We start from the raw sequence: 25,466 nt of genomic DNA, 5'->3' as shown, positions 1-25,466 counted from the left end.
CATAAGGAGTGCCCTGGACAAAGGGGTATCGGACCAACCCGTGGCACGCCATTTCCTTATGGCCAAACATAAGGTAACAGACCTAAGATTCGTCTTGATTGACCACGTTCCACCACTTAAACGAGGAGGTGACAGGGACAAAGCCTTACTTCAGTGTGAAACGAGGTGGATACACAGACTTGGTACCCTACATCCTAAGGGCCTAAATATGTCTAACGATTGGCATTGCTTCCTCTGATAACAGTGTGGAGTGGTTATATACCACTGATCCCATACTTGTGAGGATTCACCCGTGGTGAATCACCCGCTATAGTGGGACACTTGATAGAGCTTGATATCCAACCAGGGATAGTCACTTGTAGCTCTGGGATACACACTAAGATGGACCACCTCGATCTTGACTATACATGAGGGTTGGAACACTGACCAGTGTGTTTCATGTTACACAATGTGATACACACTGGATTAGGTATCCGTGCCACTCATGAGTCTCTACTGTTGCCTTATCAGAGGTGGTTGAAACATGGGAATGAAGGGCACTTGGATAATGTTAGGGTACCATGACATCTCCCCGAACCTAGTATGAATATAACTCTCATTTCTCCATGGAGTCACCTGTCACCATCATGAATGGAAGTCTATGACCACTATAATACCACCACCTTATAAAAGGAGTTAACACCTTATAATGACTTATGTATGGACCAGAACTAAACTAGATTACATGCCCTTCCTTGATTGCCAATTATGAATAGTGAACCAATGATATTATTTGAGGTTCAGCTATATGGACACAATGGTATCCAGACACAAGGAGGTAATACTGTTAAACGAATGTTATGCTAATAAGTATCCTGAGATATATACTCATTGTGTTAGTCTGTATCAGATATATGCTTAAAATTGGAGTAACAATACAATATGCTACCTTATTTAATGAGATATGTGGGATACCATAATGTGTTGGACCATGTTATGTTGCTTCTAGTGGAAGCCTTAGTTGTATCTGTATTTACATTTAGTTTTATCTTTATGTCCATTTTTGTTTTTTTCTCATATGACCCATTTGCCACCACAGCTGCGGTAACCTAACAAGGGATTAACTACTAGAGCCTTAGCAACTACCCCACAATAGCTATATGGGTGACAATACACTTTAACTATGCACTATAAGTTGTGCACTATGTAAATTATTCCCCACCGGTGGAAGCCTTAATACCTTGCCCTTTTACATCTGTTGTAACCATTCTGATGACATTGGGTGAGCTACTGCTGTATTGTTACATGGCCACCTAACACTCACTAATGTGTTCACATCACTCTGATAATACTGTCAGGGCTTGAAGCTGTATAAACGCACCGCGGTTACCATGACTACAAGCAGTAGCGCAAGCCGGGTGACGTCAGCCGCATATGCTAATTAGCCATGCGGTTTGAGGAATTACACCACAGACGCCGGAGTTCACTGCTCAGCGTCTCTGAGACACATAACTTGGCACTTGACAGCAACACATCTATTTGGCAGATCACTAGTCAGACTGGGGATACTGGCATTTTTACATAAGGTATGTTCCTATACGGAGGTGTCTGCTATGATTATCAGCAATTATCTAGATCTGTTATGACCTGACAAACATGATGCGTTTACAAAAGCAGTGGCAGAGATTTACTAGGATTCTCCAATTCTGGGTAACGCTTATTTAAACAATATGTGATATGATGACTGTGTAATAACCTCAATTATGGACACATACAGACTCATATAAGTAACCAACTAGCTGTAAATTAGGGATAGATTATTGTGACTCAATTGTTCCATGCTTAATGTGACTTTATAACATGAATCTCGTGCTGAATTATTGTTAACACAGTGTAACCTGATACTGCAAATGTTGGTCTACAGGGATATACATTGCTATAATGATATGTTGGTATTTCTGCTCTATATTTTACTATTTTATTAGCTTAGTAGTATGGCAATATTGTTTGGTTGAGGGGGTCATCACCATGACAACCATGTTTTTGGCGCAATTCACACAGGTATTGTTAGATGGGTGGGGCTTATTGTATATATAAGGCACTATGTTCACTTGCATGTTTGTACTGGTCTGAGGAAGGAGTCTGTGGACTCCGAAACGTTACCACAATAAAATAAGTTTTATGCTTAAATCCAGCGAGTGCAGTCCTATTGTGAAAATACTATATATATATATATATATATATATATATATATATACATATATATATACACACATATATATATATATATATATATATATATATATATATATATATATATATATATACATACACACACACACATATATATACACACACATACATACATACATAGATACCATAGGGAAGTCCTAAAGTTTTTGGCTCGTAGATGTTAAACAAATTTGTCCAGCCCTGCCTTATGCAAAAGAGCTATAATGATTCAAAATCGGAGTTTTATGTAAGAAAGTATGTTTAAATATGGACCTATGTATTAAAAAAAAAAGTAAATTCCTGTTTTCACACAAGTCCCTAGTCATAAATTCTCCATGTACCTTTGTCTTTACTTACAGGTTCCACAAAGTCAAATTTTTTCCGCTCCTGGATTTCTTGTAGTTTACACACATATTCCAGTGACAGCTCATAAAAATGCTGCCGATTTTGTTCCACTTGGCCATCTGCCTAAATAATGAAAAAAAAAATCTGTTGAAAGCTCGAGAATAACCGGAGTGAACCTCTCATGCCATACCCTTTAAGGAATACATGTTTAATATCCTGGCAGTATAAGAGCTATGTAACAGAAACATTTTCCTTTTCATCATTGTCCCTTAATACTATTTATGGGTATTTACATAGCAGACATTCTGAGATAGAAATGTCTACAAGTTGTAATAAACTGATACATTATAGTTTGGATATATAGTCTATAAGATAAAAGAATGCAGCTACATATGAAAGTATATGCCTTAAAAACAAAAAAAAAAACTAAAATTAATTTGCAAAACCTTTACATTAAAATAATTAATATTTCAGTAAATAGGTAGCATTACAAGTTTAGTAAACACATTGGCCTCTATTTATCAAGGTCTGTCAGACCTCATCCAACAGTGCGGAACAGGTCCGACAGACCTCGCTGAATACGGCGAGCAATACGCTTGCCGTATTCAGCATTGCACCAGCAGCTCACAAGAGCTGCTGGTGCAACGCCGCCCCCTGCAGACTGGCGGCCAATGGGCCACCAGCAGGGAGGTGTCAATCAACCCGATCGTACCTGATCGGGTTGATTTCCGGCGATGTCTGTCCGCCTGCTCAGAGCAGGCGGACAGGTTATGGAGCAGCGGTCTTTGTGACCGCTGCTTCATAACTGCTGTTTCTAGCGAGTCTGCAGGCTCGTTAGAAACACGGGGCATCAAGCTCCATACGGAGCGTGATACATATGCCCCATTGTAATTACAAGACATCTTTGTTGTGTTGCTATAAAATAACATTAGCCAAGTTTTTTTTTTTTTTTTTTTTTAAACAAATGAACCTTCTTTTTTACTAGAATTATTTCTCAATAGCCAAACTCCACCCTCCAGCTACTGGAGTCAGTATAAAGTAAATTGTTTTGCTATAAAGCCAATTTGCAACATATATGTAGCAGAGTTTGCCTTGAGAAGTCAGCTGGGTGAAATTTAAGTTCTGAGAATTAGAAATTGCTCAATTTTCAGAGCTAAATAACATGAAAAGGGGGCAAAATAATGAATGAACATAAATTGCAAATATATAAATAAATATATAAAAATCTCAAGATGTTTACAGTCCATTTAAAGAATGAGAGGAATCTAAGTTTGTTATCATATATGTAAAAAAAAAGATTGCATAAAGTAATGTAAAGTAATTTTGCACTTAGTCCTTCATACTTCCAGGCAGCACATACATGTTTTTACGCTGTTCCGCCAACTTTGTTTTCAAACTGATCCGATATCTCTACCACTAATTTTATGAAAGCAGTCAGCATGTACAGGGTAAAAATAAAGTGATTCATAATGTTATAAATAGCATGTGATATTAAAAAAAAGTGTAGGCTTTATTTCCTATTAAGTCACAATCCAGTATATTATGTTTTTCCGCACATTCTTTTCATTAACTGCATATAAAGAAAAGACATTCAATGGTTTGATAAATATCTGATGTTTAACAAATAATAATATGATTTGTTGTACAGTATTCTCACACTGTGAAATACATTGTTGTGTATCTAGAAAATGACTATATAACTCAATGCAATAATAAGTCACATTAGGACACGTATATAAGTAGGCTCTTTATTTACTGCATTGAAAACAAGACTGACCTTGCTGAAACAAAGAATTTATATTTATGTAATTATTTATTTGTGCTAGCAACCGTGAGAGTTTATATTTTACTTCTCATCAGTTCATGTTAGAAAAGAAACTGAAAATGGAATCTATTTTCTTCTGAAAGATGGCCTTGTCTTAAAAGGTCACACAGGCACATCCTTCACTTGTTTTCTCACGCATTAGTCTTTTCTAGTCCCCCTGGAAAAAAACAGAATCATTTGAATAGGCCCCTCTGGGGAAATTAGCGGATGCCAAGGAAAACATTATGTTTTCCATTTCTCAACACAAATAGATAATTATTACTTCAACCATCTTTACCACTATGCTAGAAAATATAGGTAGAAAATAACTTAATAGAAACGGTAATGGTAAGGGCCAGACTGGGAATTAAAAGCAGCCATGGAAAATGTTAAGAACAGCTCTATTTTCCATTAAGTCTATAGAATACAACACCCCATTTTTCTCAAGGAGAGATTACTGGGATACTCCCTTCACAATATTTTAAAAAATATATATACTGTATATTATATTAGTCTATTGTAAAAAAAATATCATATTGTCGTTATTCAGGCAAACTACAACTCAGTTTCCATGATTCCTTTTCACAGTAAAAAATGATTATCCTAGTGTGGGACGGGAGTGAGAGGAGCGCTACACTGCAGAAACAAAAATGAAGGGAGAGGAAGGGATAGGGAGCTGCACTACAGAAAAGGGGTGGAATGGAGGGGTGGGGGTGCCCTATGTGAGTATCACCGGGAGGGGAGAGGAGGGTGGACCATTACAGTACAGAAAAAAATAAATATAAAAATGAAAAACAATATTTATAAATTAGGTACTGGGAAACAGCTGCCAGTACCAAAGATGGCCACCATTACTGAGAGGAGGGTTAAAGAGCTGTTTGGGAGGGAGAAGTGTGGTGCGCAGCTGCAATTAGCGGCCTTCTAGTTACTAAAAACCAATGGCAAAGCAATGTATGTCTGCTATTTCTGAACAAAAGGGATCCCAGAGAAGCTTTTACAATAATTTGTGTCATGAATGCACAAACGATATGTAAATAATTTCAGTGAGAAACCCTAAGTTTGTAAAAAGTCAACAATTTTTTTTATATGGTCGCATCTGGTGGTGAAATGGTGGCATGAAGTATACCCAAATGGGCCTAGATCAATACCTTCACTTGTCTACTGTAAAAAAATACATAGTAAATAAAAAAAACAAGGTTTTATTCCTGTTTAAACAGAGTAATAGCAACAATTCTAAAATGTATCCAGTATTTTGGCCAAATCCTTCTCTGAAATTCCCGGTTACGAAGAGGTTAAATTATAGCTGACCCGCCTGCTCTATTGCAGCCCATTGGGAAATCTCCTGGTGCTCTGGTCAGCCATTCTGGCCTTGAATCAGACTATGCAAGTGCCCAGGTGCACATATATGCATTCAGAATGGTTTCATGCGTTCTTGTAAGCAGGCTCACAATATATCCAATCATATAGACACAGTTTAAAGGAACATTAAGCTGCATTGAATGAGCATTTCCTATTGTACAATTGTTTACCTATAACTATAAGTTTAAGAGGTTTAAAACATAGATAAGTCCACAGCAGACAATTCAATACCAGTCCGGAGCTGAAAACAGCTGCTGAGCCAATCAGCAGCATCATATATGCAATGCTGCCAATCACGAGCCATGTACAGCTCAGGATCACCTGTGAAATGCAGTGGAGTTTAACTATTTGTTTAACCCATTCATGGAGGTTAAAACACATTGTTATAGACATAAAATGCAAGCAATGAGAAAAGCATTCTCATATTGCGCTTCATGGGGCCAATTTATCATATGTCGGACGGACATGATCCGCTGTAGCAGATCATGTCCGCCCGACATCGCTGAATGCAGCATACGCTTAATAAAAACAAATGAGCAGTAGACCTGGCAATAGAGAACTATCACTTGGTCTTATTTTAGTGTTCTCTTCACAAACACAGTAATAAGACAATTAAAACTGAATCTTTCAAGCATACACTGTTTCGCAACCATTTAAAAATAACTTTTGACCAGTTTTAGTAGTTATGTTGATCTAAACTTTATTTAATTTTGAAATGTATGCTGAGTTTGTATAGATAATTTGACTTTAGCATATCTGAGATACATATATTTAGGTACTGCCATAAGCAGGACAAAGCAGACTGACTGCATGAGAACAATCAGCACACAGACCTGCCGGCTTTGAAAGAGAAGGGACATTAATTTGTACATTTGGTGAGGTTACAGACAGAAATCTGCATTATTATAGCCATATTATATACCCATGTGTGATGACATCACCAGCATGCCCAGCTTATGCCGGTGTTCTCAGCCACCTCACTTCTGTAATTAAGTACAGGGGGCCACGATCAGCTTCAAAAGCTACTCCAAGGGTTGATTATACATGTGTTCGTCATTCTCCCTTAAAGGGACAGTCAACACCAGAATTTTTGTTGTTTAAAAAAAAATCCCTTTATTACCCATTCCCCAGTTTTGCATAACCAACACACCTATAATAAAACACTTTTTACCTCTGTGATTACCTTGTATCTAAGCTTCTGCTGACTGCCCCCTTATTTCAGTTCTTTTGACAGACTTGCATTTTAGCCAATCAGTGCTCACTCCTAGGTCACTTCACGTGCATGAGCTCAATGTTATCTATATGAAACACATGAACTAAATGTCCTCTAGTGGTCAAAATGCATTCAGATTAGAGGCAGTCTTCAAGGTCTAAGAAATTGGCATTTCAACTAAACCAAGCAAAATTGGTGATAAAAGGAAATTGGAAAGTTGTTTAAAATGACATGCCCTATTTAAATCATGAAAGTTTTTCTGGACTTGACTGTCCCTTTAAAGCATTGTGTGGATATTTACACATGGAGTTAAATAGCCAGCTAATCCCAATTTTCTCTTTCCACAAGAAAGACCTTTGAATTTATGAAAGGATGTAATATTTGTCTTTGAACCACTGAATTTTGAGTCTTAATATAGGATTTCCAATTTAGAAAAAAATAATCTAAATTTTACCTCTGTATTAAGATGTTCAATAAATAAAAACTGAATTTATTTCAATTAACCAATAGTGCTATGTTATTATACTTTATTATTTTATACATTTATTAATTTTTAATTGTGACATGCTGATGTCAGGTGCCAACCAGGGCCCCTATTCTGGCACGGGGCACCCACACCAAGGACAGGACACCCACTCTGCCCACCCTTAAATACTTAGTTACTGTTGCCAGCACTGCAGTAGTACCTGATAATCTGCTGCCAGCCCCAGCTCACAACTACTAGCGCAGTTGTCCCATACTAAAATGTGCTTGCCATCGGCTCTATCACAGTCACAACCGCTGCACTAGCTCATTTAACAAACTGTGACCATAAGCAGTACATAATGAGCCCCCAGTTCAGGTCCCCTTACAGGCAGATCCCTTGGTCCAGGTCCTATTGCCTGACTGCTCAGTCCGCCACCTTACGTATAGATGTTGGACGGAGAAGGTCTGGCTCACAATCAGCATTCCATTTCATCCCAAAGATGTTAGTTGGGATTTGAGGTCAGGGTTCTTTCTTTGTGCACAAGGGCACAGTCAAATTGAAACAAGAAAGGGCTTTGCCCAAACTGTTGCCAAAAAGTTGGAAGCACCCAATTGCCAAAAATGTCTTTGTATACTGTAGCATTAAAGGGACAGTCTAGTCAAAATTGAACTTTGATGATTTAGCATGCACTTTTAAACAACTTTCCTATTTACTTTTATCATCAATATTTGCTTTGCTCTCTTGGTATTCTTTGTTGAAAGTTAAACATAGCTAGGCTCATATGCTAATGTCTAAGCCATTGAAGGCTGCCTCTTACCTCAGTGCATTTGGAAAGTGTTACACAGTTTTACACAGCTAGACAGTGCTAGTTCATGTGTGCCATAAAAACAACATTGCGCTCACTCGTGGAGTTATTTATGAGTTAGCACAGATTGTCTAAAATGTAAGTCAGTCAAAATAGTTGAAGTAAATAGGCAGTCTGCCGAGGCTTAGATACAAGGTAATCACAGAGGTAAAATGTTTATTAATATAACCGTGTTGGTTATGCAAAACTGGGGAATGGGTAATAAATGGATTATCTTTTTAAGAAATAAAAATTCTGTAGAGTAGACTGTGCCTTTAAGATGACCCTTGACCGGAACTAAGGGGCCTAGACCAAACCCTGAGCTCTTCAGTATGACTCATTGTATTGCCAATGTTTGTCTTTGTAGATTTAATGACTATGTGCCAGATTGTATGCACCTTTTAGCAATGGCTGAAACACCTGAAATCAATAATTAGTAGGCATGTCCACATACGTTTGGTTATATATATATAATTAATATTAATTAACAATACTATTTTTTTCTGTAGTAGTATTTTTTAATGTTATTTTATCAATAGTATAAGAGTTTTTACTTAACTTCACTACATTTGCCAACATTTTTCCACATTTATTTTTACATTAGTAAAATTTAGTTCTATAATTTCGGTTTTTAAAAGCAGTAGTTTCTAGTAAAATGGCATATTTTTCCTCTCTGCATTAAAGTAATTTTGCAATGTTTTTGTAACAGTTATTTAAGTGTTTGCATAAGTTGATCCCCCCACCTTGCACTTTTCTAGATAGATTTAATCTTATGGGGTAATGTCACTTCTAAATACATCTTTAGATGCTTCCCAAAAGGTTTTTATTTTTCCAAAGTATTCCTTGTTTTCAGTGTTATATATTTCCTACGTCTCGACAAAAAAGTTATAGAATTTAACACGGTTATAAAGGTAAATTTAAATAATTATTAAAGGGACAGTAAAGTAAAAAAAAAATCTTTCATGTTTTAAATAGGGCATGTCATTTTAAACAACTTTCCAATTTACTTTTATTACCAATTTTGCTTTGTTTTCTTGGTATTCTTAGTTGAAAGCTAAATCTAGGAGGTTCATGTGCTAATTTCTTAAACCTTGAAGACTGCCTCTAATCAGAAAGCATTTTGACAGTTTTTCACCACTAGAGGGCATTAGTTCATGTGTTTCATATAGATAACATTGAGCTCCGGCACGTGAAGCTCCTAAGAGCAAGCACTGATTGGCTAAAAATGCATGTCTGTCAAAAGAACTGAAATAAGGGGGCAGTTTGCAGAGGCATAGATACAAGGTAATCACAGAGATAAAAAGTATATTATTATAACTGTGTTGGTTATGCAAAATTGGGGAATGGGTAATAAAGGGATTATCTACCTTTTTAAACAACAAAAATTCTGGTGTTTACTGTCCCTTTAAAAAAAGAGGTCTGTTTTTACCAGCAATTAGCATGAAATGAAAGTACAATATCATTTATATAACTTATCAGCTTCTTGCATTAGGATTTTCATATAACCACATATCTGTGACTTTAAACAAGTTTAACAAACAGTTAAAAATGTCTTCACTTTCGACTTCTTTAAAACTTTTGTCTATCTAGAGGAATTTTAGGGGCAATATTAAAGTCACTATAAAAAATTAAAGGGACATGATACTCAAATATATTCTCTATTCTATCTAAAAGAAAAAGTTGATGCTTCTGTTGTGAATTAAAAAAAAAAAAAAAAAAAAACTTTCTTTCATAGCTGTTTCTACCAGCCAGTGAGCAGTACAGTCCCAGGACTTAGTTGGACCTAAAGGGACACTGAACCCAAACATTTTTCTTTTGTGATTCAGATAGAGCATGCACATTTAAGCAACTTTCTAATTTACTCCTATTATCAAATTGTCTTCATTATCTTGGTATCTTTATTTGAAAAGCAAGAATGTAAGTTTAGATGCCAGCCCATATTTTGGTGAACAACCTGGGTTGTTCTTGCTGATTGGTGGATAAATTCACCCACCAATAAACAAGTGCTGTCCAGGGTCCTAAACCAAAAATTGTCTGGCTCCTTAGCTTAGATGCCTTCTTTTTCAAATAAAGATAGCAAGAGAACGAAGAAAAATTGATAATAGGAGTAAATTAGAAAGTTGCTTAAAATTACATGCTCTATCTGAATCACGAAAAAAATTATTAAGCAATACTTTGTTTAACTGCTGCTCTATACTTAATCTGAAAAAAAGAGTAAGCCTTTATACCATAAGCCCACAACATACAAAGGATATATGTTTTACCCTATAACTCTATTTGGATCATTATTAAACATCCCGCATAGTCTAATTCTTGAGATATCATGATATTTCATTTAAACAGAGTACCTTTTATGTGCATTATGCAAGGGGTAAAGATCTGATTCTACACACATTAAAGGGACAGTAAACACCATGAGATTTTTTTTATAAAAAATGTTTAGTTATGTGTAACAACTTTACACTATAGTTTCATTATTTATTATGCCCCTTTTCATGTAATTTAGCTCTGAAGACTGTGGATTTAATTATTCTCAGAAATGGAAATACAATCTACTGGCTTGTCAAGACTAACCCTGCTACATACATGTCCCTAATTGGATTTAGTAATAACAACTGCAAAACATTACACTTTATACTAACACTATGACCATCACTAGCCCTGTTGTCTGCAGACTAAAGCACAGATTGGCTAATCCCAATAAGGCAAATGTTGAGTAAAGTTTAGCGACTGAAAAACAATTATAATAAAAAGGATGTTAATTTGTTTTAAAAACATTTCAACTTGTCTGATATGTTATTATATAGCAACACAACAGAAATATCTTGTTGTTACAAGGGGTTTACTGTCCCTAGTTTTTGTAGTTAGCGTTTACCTCTTGCAGAAGTGACTCCTTCTTCTTAGCAGATAAATTTACATGTTTATCTAGAAGGCTGTAATTTTTTTCAGTCTCTTTATCAAACTTCTTCTTTTCTTCCTGCGGAAAAGAAACATTAATAAGATTAATAGAGGTTAAAAAAACAGCAAATTATGTAGCATGTGCTATTGCAAATTATCTTACATATAATCAAAGAAACAATTATTAAAATAATACAAATAACAACAATAAATCACAGAGGGATGAACAGACCAGATCAATGGAAAATAACAGTAGATACTTTGAAAAAAATAGGTAAGTGGGATTGTCATTATTATACAAATTTCTAGCTATATTTTAAGCAGCAAAAATCTCTTACTTTCTTTATTATATGTTCAAGACAAAATTACAGAACCAGCGCTCACAAATCTATTGCATAAATTCGGGTGTAAAGTTCAGGTACCTTCATCTCCATAAAGAATTGCACTCTGTTAAATTACTGAAGCCATATTGGCGCATAGCAATGTCTCAGGAATCCAGCCACTTTAGCACACAATCATAATATGTCTATGGTCTATGCACTATATTAGCATTTATAAATCTACAATAATTCAGTCAAGGATGGAACCACAAAATGCTTATAAGAATCCCAAAACCACTTGACAAGACTCTTAATTGCCCCTTTAAGTATCAAACCATATTTCTTCTCTAGAACCACACTGCCAAGGACTATTTGAGAGTTCAGTTGATTCAAAGAATTTTTGGCAGGTGGCGCAGTGGAGCTCATGGTTTGATTAATAACCAGGTCCCACTACTGCTTCAGATAGAAGCCAAATTCAATATACATGTACACTATAGATGAATGTAAATGTTCCATATTACTTAGTGAGATAGGATACAGGAGCAGTAGCTGGAGTCTGATAAAAACTTAAATTATGCTTACCTGATCATTTTCTTTTCTTCAGATGGAAAGAGTCCACAGTTGGATTCATTACTTTTGGGAATTTAGAACCTGGCCACCAGGAGGAGGCAAAGACAACCCAGCCAAAGGCTTAAATACTCCTCCCACTTCCCTCATCCCCCAGTCATTCTGCAGAGGAACAAGGAACAGTAGAAGAAATATCAGGGTGAAGAGGTGTCAGAAGAACAAAAATAACAGACGCTCCACAGAAAAATAACTGGCGGGAAGCTGTGGACTCTCTCTATCTGAAGAAAAGAAATTATCAGGTAAGCATAATTTAAGTTTTTCTTCATAAATGGAAAGAGTCCACAGCTGCATTCATTACTTTTGGGAAAACAATACCCAAGCTATTGAGGACACTGAATGCAAAAATGGGAGGGTACAAGAGGCGGCCCATTCTGAGGGCACCTGGCCTGAAAACCCCTACCCAACAAAATCCCACTTCGTCCGAAGCCGAGAACAACTTTGAAAAAAAGGAAAAGGCCCAAGGACATTGACCCGCAGAAAGTCCACAGCCTTGCAAGAGACCACAGGAACTAGACTCGACTGAGTCAACAACCTCCAAGAGACACCGTCCCCAGCAGTTGGTCTCCAAACAACACACCCCTTACTAAAGAAAGGGAACAAACTACCGTATTCTTCCACAAAGAAGAAAAGGCACATAGAAAACATGATTGTACTTGTAAAGTGCAGCTAATCCCCCTTAAGGGACTCAGAGCGCTGCTCATTTTATCAACCTCGAAAGGAGGAAAAGCCGAGTAGACCTCGCCGGGGATCGAACTTGCAACCCTCGGTTTGCTACAGTGCAGAGTAGCCACAGTGCATTAGTATGCTGAGCTAGCTTCCAGCTAGCATAAGGAACTCCAGAGAAAAAAAAACTAAAAAGGGCACAAAGAGTACTAAATAAAAACACAGAGCAAAAACCAGAGAAACCGGGTCAGGCTAACAGAGACCCAACCAGTCTCATAGAAACAAGGGGAGGCAACACCCAGACCCCAGAATACAGAAACCATGGGATAAGGCTGGGAGTCTGAAACAAAGAGAGGATCTTCCCCTAACACAGTGCAACCGCACTCTAGAAAGCAACTGAAGACGAAGGTCACCAAGTCGCAAAAAGGTATCTCAGAATACCAAAATATTCAGAACGAAACATCGTGCAGCAAGCTCAGATAGGTCTGACTAACAACACCTGAAGCAAAAACACTGCACGCTGCAGTCATCTAAAAATGAATCTGAAACTTAAATACTTGCAGGGCAAGTAGAAAGTAGCTGAAGATAGGATCCTTCAGATTGCTAAGTATCCACTAACCAGCGGATAACGTTGCAGGCTATCTAAGAGCCGCCAGTCCTTCCCACAAATCTTGAATGTGGAGAAAGGAGAAACCTCAAAAGGCTTACTGTACCTCGAATGGTCAGAGGTTGAAATAGCAGAGCAACAGATCTCAGATCCTGCTCCAACAACAGACCAGCCTAAGCGACAGACCTGTCACAACTCTCTTAGACAATCTTTATGTAGAGAGACCAATTTCCAACAGGTGGAACAGAGTCCACAGAGCAGCAGATGTAAGACATAAATAAGCCACCTGATCCAACCTCCTACACACAGGGCAGGACAAGGACCCTCCAGAGAGAGGAAACCCCAACTCATAAGGAAGATAAACTATCCTCTCCAAAGGGAAGGGCACAGATAAGAACAGCGTACATGTCCACAAGACATGAAGCCGTAGTATGATCAAAACACAAATCGAATGAAAAATCATCCAGACACCACTGTTGACCCAACAGAGAAAAAAACTCCCCATAGAGGAGCACACTCCGTCTGAAGGACAAGTCAGGCCTTAAGGTTTATAACCAGTACCCGAAGGTGGATAAGAACTCTGGCCTACCTGCTTTCAAGACCAATGAGCTAGCCCCTATGTCGCAACATAGGATCCCTGAAAAAAACTGGGTCGTCATAAACCAGTCCATCGGATCATAAGTCTCCAGACATCCAAGACAAGAACTCCAGACCCGGGACCCAGAATCGTCGTAGAATGAACGACACACTCAGGAAACACAAGATACACCGTCTGAAGCAATCAGACCTCACAGGGGATGAGAACCGTGAAATCCGGAGAACGGGTACAGGACTCACTCATAATTCCCAGCCCAAAGGGAAGAGAACACCCTTAGCCGGAGGTCAACTCCACCCCCCCCAGCAAGGTACTAGGTCGCGACAAAGTCACACAATTTCTCGAGAGCCCAAAGACCTCAAGGGCAGCACTAAGGGAAATGAAAACAAGAACAGAGTCACCCGAAAGAGAGTAGAAGAAAGGCTAGTCTCCATAATCCTTTCAGATTAACGTTCCAGAGGACCACACCCAAGGGAGAAGAATGCAAAGCATCCCGAACCCAGGCAGAAAAACATCCCCTAAGCAAAAAGCTTGGAAAAAGAGACAATACCTCCTATCGCCCCTCATATGGAGATGACTAACTCCCAAAGGAAGACAGAGCCTCACAGCCTTCACTTCCTAATTAAGTGGCCAAGTCGCCACAAAAACCGGATGAAGTCCAGAAAGCCTCAACCCAAAGGAAGAGAACCTCTAAAAGGAAACTTCTAAAGAGACCATGAAAGGCCAAACTGTAAGAAACGGCGGTATGAAGGACCTAAATCCTCCAAGCCTCCAACCCACAATGGGAAAGAACGCCCTAGTTCCCGAAAAATTCGGAAACGACTGAGCATGTCGCCACAGATCTCAACGGAGTCCCGGCCCACGAGATTGAAAGGGGAATGAGGACTGAACCAATTCCCCATGCCCCTAAGCAACCACGGACTCTCAAGTCCTCTCAGGATGCTAGTTGAAGCTTGTAAAACAAGACAATCACACAATCATATTGTGATCACTGGGCGCCCTCAGCGGACAAACCGGACATAAAAAGGTGCCACGTGTCTGAACTAGGCCTCAAAGACAGAAGGATTTGTACCCAGTCAGGACCAGCCTGAAACCAAGGGCCCCAGCACTGCCAAGCCACATAAAGTCTCCCCCGATGATGGAGGGATAAAGAACAGTCAGACAGACAGAGCGTAAACAGAGTCAACAAAATCGTGAGTATCAATTCCAGAGAGGAAAGTTTCCAAAGGAAACTTTAAACCAAATAAAAATCATCCTCCCCGGATGAAAATAAAAGATAAGGCAACCCATAGGTTATCGCCAAGAAAGAACGGACAGACCCGTAGGACCAGCTCCAACAGGGGTCTGAGACTTCCAAGCTCAGAACTGGAAAAGGATACACAAATAACAAAGACTATAAGAAGATTACTTCATCCCCTTATGTCTATGTATGCAAGCCAGTCAAAGTGTAAGACTGAGAATCCCCCGATCCATTAAGATGGGATCCTACAGCAATGCCAAAAGCGTGCCTTAGTAGGACATGAAGGTGCGCCAGTCTATAACGAAAGGCGCAATATACCTCCGCTTGGACAAAAGGAAACACCGGCCCCGAAGGTTGACCCTCTGAGGCCTCAGGGGCAGTCACTCCCCCGGAAGGCTGAACTGGACCAGGCAATCCCACACCTGACTCTTTGTGCCCCGGTTAACAAAACACGGACGATATTGTAAGCACACTCCCGAGAGGTGAAGATGCGCCAGCACCAAAGATATAGCCATTCGGAACCGTGTTGTAACCTCCGGTGGGAACATGCCACACTCCCTAGAAAGGATAAGTAGCGATTGGGTTACCTGCATGCATAGTAAGAGTTGATGGTAGGGAACTCGTCTCATAAGAAATAGAATCCCCAGAGATGGATGTCTCAGTGGGCACCTGATTCCCCAATCCCGAGGAACAGAGCACTCTAAAACTGCATTAGGAACATAACTGATGGGCATGTATTACCCGGGCCAATTCATATTCTTCGCAAGAAGTAGAGTCTGAATCAAAGACATCCGTCTTTAAGAATACTCCATAACTGGGACACTGCTGCCTCCAGAGAACCAGACACCAGCAGATCAGGATTTCTCCATCGCCACGTGGTCAGGAAAACGGAAATGGGGTCACAAGGTAAACCGTGCAGTCCATGCAAAAGCATGCCCCGATCAAAAAGGCTGTGTCACTAGACATAGGCCGTTATGTTCCAAAATAGCCATGAGCCGAAGCAACACTACACAGTAGCAGACAGAATCACGTAACAAATATGAATATAAACCACCCTGTTCAATAACCCCCCTCAGGAGATATTAACCCTTGATTCCTAGATACAAAAAGGAGCCTCACTGAGACCCTATGTTAAAGTTATCCCTGAAAGGATTTAGCCCCTCTCGTATAAACAGTTGAAATTACAATACATTCATGATGAAAGTAAAATGAAACAATCTTACCGGAATCTACACCATGGAACAGGAACACGGCCCTTAAAGTGTGACAGATAGTAGCGTTGCCTCTGCCATGGACTTGAGAGAAAAAAGCAGGCAGCGAAACTCGTCAACGCTGATTGCTTGTGGAGCGGTTAATATGAGTCGGGATGGTTTTGCAGAAAGACTCTCAGTGCATCTCCGGACTCTAACTTTCACCCATGCTCTCACTGAGAGGCTGACAGGACTACTTAAAACTCCAGTCCCATGCCGAAGAGTACTACCCTCCAAAAGAGATTATTGAAAACTTCTGACACTTCTCTGCCAACCTCCTGGGACGAAAGACAAAGAATGGGGGATGAGGGAAGTGGGTGGAGTATTTAAGCCTTTGGCTGGGGTGTCTTTGTCTCCTCCTGGTGGCCAGGTTCTAAATTCCCAAAAGTAATGAATGCAGCTGTGGACTCTTTCCATTTATGAAGAAAATACAGCTTATGCAGGAGTTTAAGGCCGACAGCTCAGATATTAAACAGGCCGGTGGAACAAGAAAAGCCAGGGCTCTAGAGCAGCCAGCAGACAAGCATAGTCCTGAAACAAGCCAGAGGACAGAGCAGGAAACCAAGACAAGCCCACACAATAGATAGGGAATGAGCATACCAATGTCAGAGCAAGGAGCAAGGGGAAACACCAGTAATATGCAGGCAGCTAATTACTTGTTTATATAATTTGAGATGGAGAACACAAGGGGTTAAGTGTCTTACCATGATTGCCAACAGACCAACCAAAATACAAGAAATGTGCCTTCCTCATAATCTTTGTAATTGATCTTTGTTTGAAAATAGTCTGTCAAGATACACAAGTTAACAAGTGGGTAAAATATATAGAAAAAGAACATGCTTTTCACTGTCCCTATGGCTTGGAGTGACCCAACTAGTCATCTTTATGACTGCAGCTCTGTGTGACAAAAAGTAGACTTATTATATTAAAGGGATGGTAAACACCTTGAGATTGTTATATAAAATGTTTAGCAATGCATAATGAAATAACTTTGCAATCTAATTTCATTATTCATTATTTATTGTGTCCCTTTTTCATGCAATTTAACTCAATTTAATTCTCAGAATTTGAAATGCACACTGCAGACTTCAAGGCTAACCCTGCTACATATATGTCCCTAATTTGATTAAACAGATAACTGCATTTTATACTAACATTATGACCATGGCTAGCCTTGTTGTCAACTCAAGCCCACAATAGCTCCTCCAATAAGGCAAATGGTCGGTGAATTGTGACTACTCAAAAACAATGCAGCAAACGAAATGTTAATTTGTTTAAAAATATATGTATATATTAAGGCTTGGCTAATATGTTAATCTAAAGCAATACAACAGAAATGTCTTCTAGTAACAACTTGTTTACGACCCTCTAAATAATCAAAAACACAAAAAGAGAATGTATTAATCATGTATCTGCAATAAGACCTATCCCTGAAAGGAAATATTGCTGGTGACTTCACCACTTTCCCTTTCTTAGTACAATGTACCGGTACAGTGGTGGCTCTTCAATTAGATCAAATAGGCGATCACCTAAGGCTTCACTCATGAAGGGGCCTTTTTCTTGGAACAAACAGTTGTTGGTAGCATAGTAGACCACCGGCTTCCCCCAAGCACATTCATATAATTTAATATACATAGGCATGAAAAGGGGGTGTAACAGAAGTGACCAGGCACATCGTAATGTAGGGACTCCTGCTGCAATGAACGCCTAGTATGGACCAGGTATAGTGTGTGTGTATTCACCTACGCACACTCATCAGCTGGCCCCACGGCTATTGGCATCCCCTCAGTGATAAATAGCGTTATATACACTACAGACAAATAAAGTAATTTTCAGCATGAAGTATATATAAAGTCCCCTTTATTTGTTGCACTGGTAAATCCTAGCGTTTCAGCAATGCTATAATTTACTATCACTTTAACTTACTAGATTGTGACCAATTAACCCCATTGTGCTGGCATCAAGTGTTAAACATCTAAAAGTTACGATGTAAACATTTACCAGAAACAAAATGAAATCACGCAATCATCGATTCGATCATATGATTTCAAGTCCGAGATTGGATCATGGGGGACTGCCTATGCAGTTCACTGCACCATAGTTGGAATGGACACTTAAAGAACTATTAAATGCAGTAGAATTGCTTAATTAACAAGTGCATAATAAAAAGACAATGCAATAACACTTACTCCGAATTTCAAATAAGCAACAAATTTTTTTTTAGACAAATTTATTCCTCCCCCCATTGTTGGCCCCCTGTACCATGTGACATCCATCAACCAATCTCAGATAAGTATATGTATACGCTGTGAACTTGTGCACATGCTCAGTAGAAGCTGGTGTGTCAAAGTGTGTATATAAAAAGACTATGCAACATTTGCTAATGTAACACAATTAGAAAAGTCTCTTAAAACTACATGCACTATATAAATCATGACACTTTAATGTTGACTTTAGTTACTGTCCCTTTAAAGTGCCATAGAGTCGTAAAATGACATGCTCTAATTTGATCCAATCAGCAGTGGTAGTTACACATCTGAGTCTAGCACTGCCGATTGGATCAGTGGCGGTTTCGACTCGGTACCAGCAGTGTTCTACAGGTTCCAAGTGGCACTTCAACTGAGTGATTAACTGTTTTGCGGGGGTTAAAAACATAGTAGTGGAAGGTCAATAAAAATAACAAATTAGAGCTTGTCATTTCTCAACTATTATGGCCCTTTAAAAGTTTTCACATATTTTATTACTACAATAAAGTTGAAAATCTGTAATGTTTCCAATCAAAGGTCAGTTCTATAAATATTTCAAAACACATACTTAAAAATGTAAACAGTTCTTATGAATGTAAACAGTACTTAATATATGTGTTTTACTTCTCTTTAATATGTGTTTATTCCCACATCAAAAATTTCCATGGTTATTTTCTACAAGATAATTCTGCCAGACAAAAGCAGATCAATCCCCATGTGACTCCACTTAAAAGTTTTGTTAAAATTCCTTTTTTGGACAAGGGCATGAGACAGTTCTAACTAACATAATATACATGATAGCAAAAATATCTATTCCACGTCATTCAAAGCTTTACTAAGAATCTACTAACTGTCAAAGCTAAAACTTAAAGGGACACTAAAATTGTTATTGTTTAAAAAGATAGATAACGCCTTTACTACCCATTCCCCAGCGTTGCACAACCAACATTGTTATATTAATATACATAACATTTAAACCTCTAAATTTCTATCTGTTTCTAAGCCACTACAGACAGCCTCTTATCACATGCTTTTTTATTTGCTTTTCACAACAGGAGACTGCTAGTTTATGTGGGCCATATAAATAACATTCACCTAGATTACGAGTTTTGCGTTACAGTTTTAAAGCTGAAAAAATGGCCATTTCAGCGTAAAAACAGTAATGCAGCCATTACGAGGCTTGTCGGTATAGCTATACCGCAAGCATTTTAGCCTGTAACGCAACGTCAATCCCGCACTCAAAAAATGACGTTTTTGCGTGGGATTTCCATAGCACCAGTATTACAGGTTGTGGGGTGAGGCTAAAATGCTTGCGTTCCAGCCTATACCAATACGATCCATTCCGCTATCTGAGACCAGTAGTTATGAGTTTTGTGCAACAAAAATGTTTCACAAAACTCATAACTAAAATGTTACAAAGTACACTCAACACCCATAAACTACCTATTAACCTCTATTCCGCCACCCTCCCGCATTGCGAACACTATTTAAAACTTATTAACCCCTAATCTACCGCTCCCGACATCACCACCACTAATAAAAGTTATTAACCCCTATTCCGCCACTCCCTGACATCGCCACCACTATAATAAAGTTATTAACCCCTATTCCCCCGCACCCCGACACTATAATAAAGCTATTAACCCCTATTCCGCCGCTCCCCGACATCGCCGCCATTAAATAAAGTTATTAACCCCTAAACCTCTGGCCTCCCACGTCACCGCCACTAAATAAATCTATTAACCCCTAAACCGCCAGCACCCCACATCGCAAAAAACTAAAGGGACAGTCTACACCAGAATTTTTATTGTTTTAAAAGATAGATAATCCCTTTATTACCCATTTCCCAGTTTTGCATAACCAACACAATTATAATAATATACTTTTAACCTCTGTGATTATCTTGTATCTAAGCCTCTGCAAACTGCCCCTTTTTTCAGTTCTTTTGACAGACTTGCAGTCTAGCCAATCAGTGCCTGCTCCCAGATATATTCACGTACACGAGCACAGTGTTATCTATATGAAATATGTGACCTAACACCCTCTAGTGGTGAAAAACTGTTAAAATGCAATCTGAAAGAGGTGGGCTTCATGGTCTAAGAAATTAGCATATGAACCTCCTAGGTTAAGCTTTCAACTAAGAATACCAAAAGAACAAAGCAAAATTGGTGATAAAAGTAAATTGGAAAATTGTTTAAAATTACATGCTCTATCTGAATCATGAAAGTTTATTTTAGCCTAGACTGTCCCTTAAGTCTAAATTTACAAAAAATACAAATTACTAAAATTACAAAAAATAAACAAAATTATCCAAAATAAAAACAATTACACCTAATCTAATAGCCTTATAAAAATAACCCCCCCCCCCCCCCAATACAATAAACTACCAATATCCCCCTTAGCACTCACCTACCTTGAGAGCAATCTGGGGGTTCCAATCAACTCCCACCCCGGCGATCGGGCCTGTATAGTGACAGGCATCACCGGGGCTTCCCATTATGTGCGGTGACGTCCGCGTTATGGACAAGATAGGGAAAAGGGCATGCTGCTTAGAAGCCTGTATCTCGGGCATCTAAGTAGCTACAGACCCCCAAGATTCACAGTTGGAAAGGTAATCACCTAACCTTTCTAACGGTATAAGTCTTGGGGATCTGGGGTAAAAATAAAAATATTTAAAAATAAATAAATAAAGAAAATAGTAAAAAAACAAAAAATAAATAAATCAGGCTTAGCACTCAAAGGGTTAAAAGGGCCTTTTGTAGGGCACTGCACTAAAGAAATTAGCTCTTTTACCTGTAAAAAAATACAAAGACCCCCAACAGTAAAACCCACCACCCAACCAACCCCCCCAAAATAAAAAACCTAACTCACAAAAACCTAAACTAACTATTGCCCTGAAAAGGGCATTCAGTCCTTTTAAAAAAAAGCCCAAACCCTAATTTAAAATAATTTTAAAAAAACACCCCAAAAAAGTAAAAAAAAAAACAAAAAAAAACTAACACTAACCCCCAACGAACCACTTACAGTTTTCATCCAGGCAGCACGGTCTTCATCCATCCAGGCAGCGTCTTCTATCTTCATCCAGGCGGCATCTTCTATCTTCAACCCGGTGGCGTGGAGCGGGTCCATCCTTGAAGACATCCGGCGCGGAGCGTCTTCTTCATATGGTCACCGCCGTACATTGAATCTGTAATGCAAGGGAGCCTTTTCAAAATGGCTTCCCATGCATTCCTATTGGCCGATTTGATTTTTGAAATTCAAAATCAGCCAATCGGATGAGAGCTACTGAAATCCTATTGGCTGTTCAAATCAGCCAGGGGCTATTAGATAAGGTGTAATTATTTTTATTTTGAATAATTTCGCTTGTTATTTTTTGTAATTTAGTATTTTTTATTTTTTTGTAATTTTAGACTTAATTTAGTGTTAGTTTTTTTTTTAATGTGTAATTTAGTTTATTTAATTGGTAGTTATTTTAATTTTGGTATAATAGTTATGTTAGGTTATTTGTTAGTTTAAACTTAGGTTTTTTAATTTCACAGGTAAGTTTTAATTTATTTTAAAATAGGGATATTGTAATTTTAAATTTAAAGTTAGGGGGTTGTTTGGTTTAGGGGTTAATAATTTAATTTATATGTTTAGATTTGTATGTTTCTTTAGTTAACCTTTTGCTACTGAACGATTTTCATGCCACTGTGCCATAGCTGTTTTTAGTTGCTTGGCCCTCATTGCATTTACAAATAAAAAAAAATTCTGTGAAATACTCACACAAATTATACCTCATGTTTTTGACAACTTTTTAGAACATAACTTTAGTTTGCAGAACTTCAGAAGTATCACACTATTGGAAAATGACACCATACGAAATGCAAATTATTTTTTTAAATTTTTTGTCATTCTCTATGATATACATAATAAATAGCAGCCATGGTAGTCCTTATTTTCCAAATATTTCAAAACCATATTTTATTTTTCCACATTTAGAAATAGTTCACTTTCCAAAAAACACCAACATTGAAGATTGTATACCTATAATGTTAAAATAAAATCAACAATTAAAAATCTGAAGAGAAAACATTATTTTGTCCCCATCTTGCAATTTCTTCCGAAAATTAGTTTCTTTACTGCCGAATAAGGCAGCTACTATTGGCATTCGGCTATTTTCAGAGCCAGATTTATCCTGTAAAAGTGCAACACATTATAACATCTGTGCAAACACAGATCTTCGTTTTGTACATTCACAAGAAGAAATACGGCTCAGAAAAGAGCCGAATCCCGCAAGCACCCGCCTTTTTCCGTATTCGTTAGTGAATGAAACTGCCAAATGCACATACCTAGTATAAAATATTGAACCATACAAATATTAGATACATTTTAAAATTAGACAAAATTATTTCTTAAAGGGCTGCTGTAACTCATTTATACAATGGGGCATATTTATCCTCTGAGCAGGCAGACAGACATCGCCGGAAATCAACCCGATCGAGTATGATCAGGTTGATTGACACCCCCCCTGCTGGCGGCCCATTGGCCGCGAGTGTGCAGGGGGCGGCGTTGCACCAGCAGCTCTTGTGAGCTGCTGGTGCAATGCTGAATATGGCAAGCTTATTGCTCGCCGTATTCAGCGAGGTCTGGCGGACCTGATCCGCACTGTCGGATCAGGTCCGCCAGACTTTCATAAATAGGGGTCAATATATGCATGTACCTACCCCATCCAAACACTCAGAGTTCTACCAAAAGTCATCCTATATACTTTTTCAGAAAATATGATCCTATTGTTGCATTCACCCAGTTCTCCCATCTATCTATTTACTGCCATGTTGTTATTATTACAATCACATCATTGTTATAAGGACAAGAAACCCTTTGTTTGAATAATGGAACCTCACTATTTGATATATTATTATGGTGAGGGGGTAATAAAGGCTTCTTCAAAAGAACCAGAACCCCAAAATACTAAGAGCTATTTCTCATTGTAATAACAATTGGCTAAAAGCTGGATGGACACAGGACCACTAATTTAAAAGATGAGGATTACTGCTTACTGCTCTCAAAAGAGTCAATATGTTCAGGGGGGGCAACCTAGGGGATATCCCACCACCTGGTATTGCTCCATAAGCCTATGGTTTTGTCAAGTTATCAGTCTTGCCACAGTGATCACAAAATAAAGGTCACTTGCTCCATTGTAGTTCTTAAAAGGTCTTGTATTAAAGCCCAGAACACAGCAAAAAGTACCAAGTGGACAGATGATTGCAATTGTTATGGGAATCATCTAACCTAATTAGAAAATAGAAATGAGCGCCCCTCTCCGTCCTCAAACAGTGCATAGATTTAAAATTAGAAAATAAGAGGGGTGTGACCCCTCATTTAAAATATGGAATTTCTTGCTTGACAGGAAAGGCCTCATTCCCCACTAATTAAAATAGGTCTCTCTGTTATAGCCACCCTACCCCACTAATTGAGATTACCTACTTTCTGGTGGGGCAGGTGACCTATTGGAAAAAGTGAACAATCATTTGAAAGAGGGGAGTTTGCCCTTTCAAATAATGGTTTACTTGTCCCTCTTGCCCAAACAGGCTTAGCTTGTTGGCTGAATAGGAGTGCTCCTTGAGCATGTTTGAAGTTCTCTAACAGAACCTAACAAATTAACTAAGTAGGTCTCACTGTTTTATTTCAGCAAATGCATGTTAATATGTTTATCTCAAAATGTGCAATGCAAAACTAAAATCAAATGCAAGTTAAAGATTATTTGAAATAACACAATTACATTTGTATTTGCTTTTCAAAGAAAATACTGGTATTATGTTATTAGCTCTGGGTGCTTCCTGTTAAATTTGCTTTTCCTTTGAAGATTCTAGAGAGCTACATTATTTTCTATGGGAGACACATCACTTGCTGGGACTCAAGGTTTAGACTCCTTTTTAGAGAATTGAGTGAGGTCTGCCCATGCAAGGGGTTGTCAGGGTATTGATGAGTGATATTTAATTTATATATATATATATATATATATATATATATTTATATATATATATATATATCTCGACATATAATATATGTGATATTTCAGTATTATATTAAGTGCTTTGACCATTGCCAAAGGCAAATCCATTTGCCATTAAAGGGACACTGAACTCAATTTTTTTCTTTTGTGATTCAGATAGAGCATGCAATTTTAAACAACTTTAATTTACTCCTATTATCAATTTTTCTTCATTCTCTTGCTTTCTTTATTTGAAAAAGAAGGCATCTAAGCTATTTTTTTGGTTCGGACCATGGAAAGCACTTGTTTATTGGTAGGTGAATTTACCCACCAATCAGCAAGCACAACACAGTGTGTTCACCAAAAATGGGCCGGCATCTAAACTTACATTCTTGCATTTCAAATAAAGATACCAAGAGAATGAAAAGAATTTGATAATAGGAGAAAATTAGAAAGTTGCTTAAAATTGTATGCTCTATCTAAATCACAATAGAAAAAATTGGGGTTCAGGGTCCCTTTAAGGACCTGAAATCATTCTTTTTAACTTAGACTGCCTGCTGTTGAATACACAGCACTAATCAAGTTATCTGATGTCTCAGAGAAGAGAATCATTTTGTTAAAACAGAGATACACACCGTTTCGGCCTACTTTCTCTGAACCATGGCTGGAAAACTCTCTTTGGGCAAGAGAGATACTCTGTGACCTGTTACCCTTGCAAAATAGTGATACCTTCATGTATAACCATAAGAGAAATCTGGGATATTGAACTCTGAAATTGGTTTACTGGTAATGTATTAAGCG

The 25,466-nt window shown here is 38.2% G+C and overlaps 1 protein-coding gene across 3 annotated transcripts in view; it reads right to left on the bottom strand.

The window, feature by feature from the left end:
• ARHGAP10 (Rho GTPase activating protein 10) overlaps positions 1–25,466 on the bottom strand; it is a 784,460-nt gene that overhangs the window by 540,584 nt on the left and 218,410 nt on the right. For all 3 annotated transcript variants that reach the window (XM_053703724.1, XM_053703722.1, XM_053703725.1), the window contains exons 5-6: positions 11,118–11,219; positions 2,569–2,679 (exon numbers count right to left, since the gene is read on the bottom strand). In XM_053703724.1, the coding sequence (XP_053559699.1) occupies positions 2,569–2,679; positions 11,118–11,219 (213 nt within the window). The remainder of the gene's footprint in view (positions 1–2,568; positions 2,680–11,117; positions 11,220–25,466) is intronic.

The sequence above is a fragment of the Bombina bombina genome, chromosome 2 (genome assembly GCF_027579735.1).
Source record: "Bombina bombina isolate aBomBom1 chromosome 2, aBomBom1.pri, whole genome shotgun sequence".
NCBI lineage: Eukaryota > Metazoa > Chordata > Amphibia > Anura > Bombinatoridae > Bombina > Bombina bombina.
The sequence above is the reverse complement of the archived record's forward strand: the minus strand, read 5'-3'. Positions and strand labels throughout refer to the sequence as shown.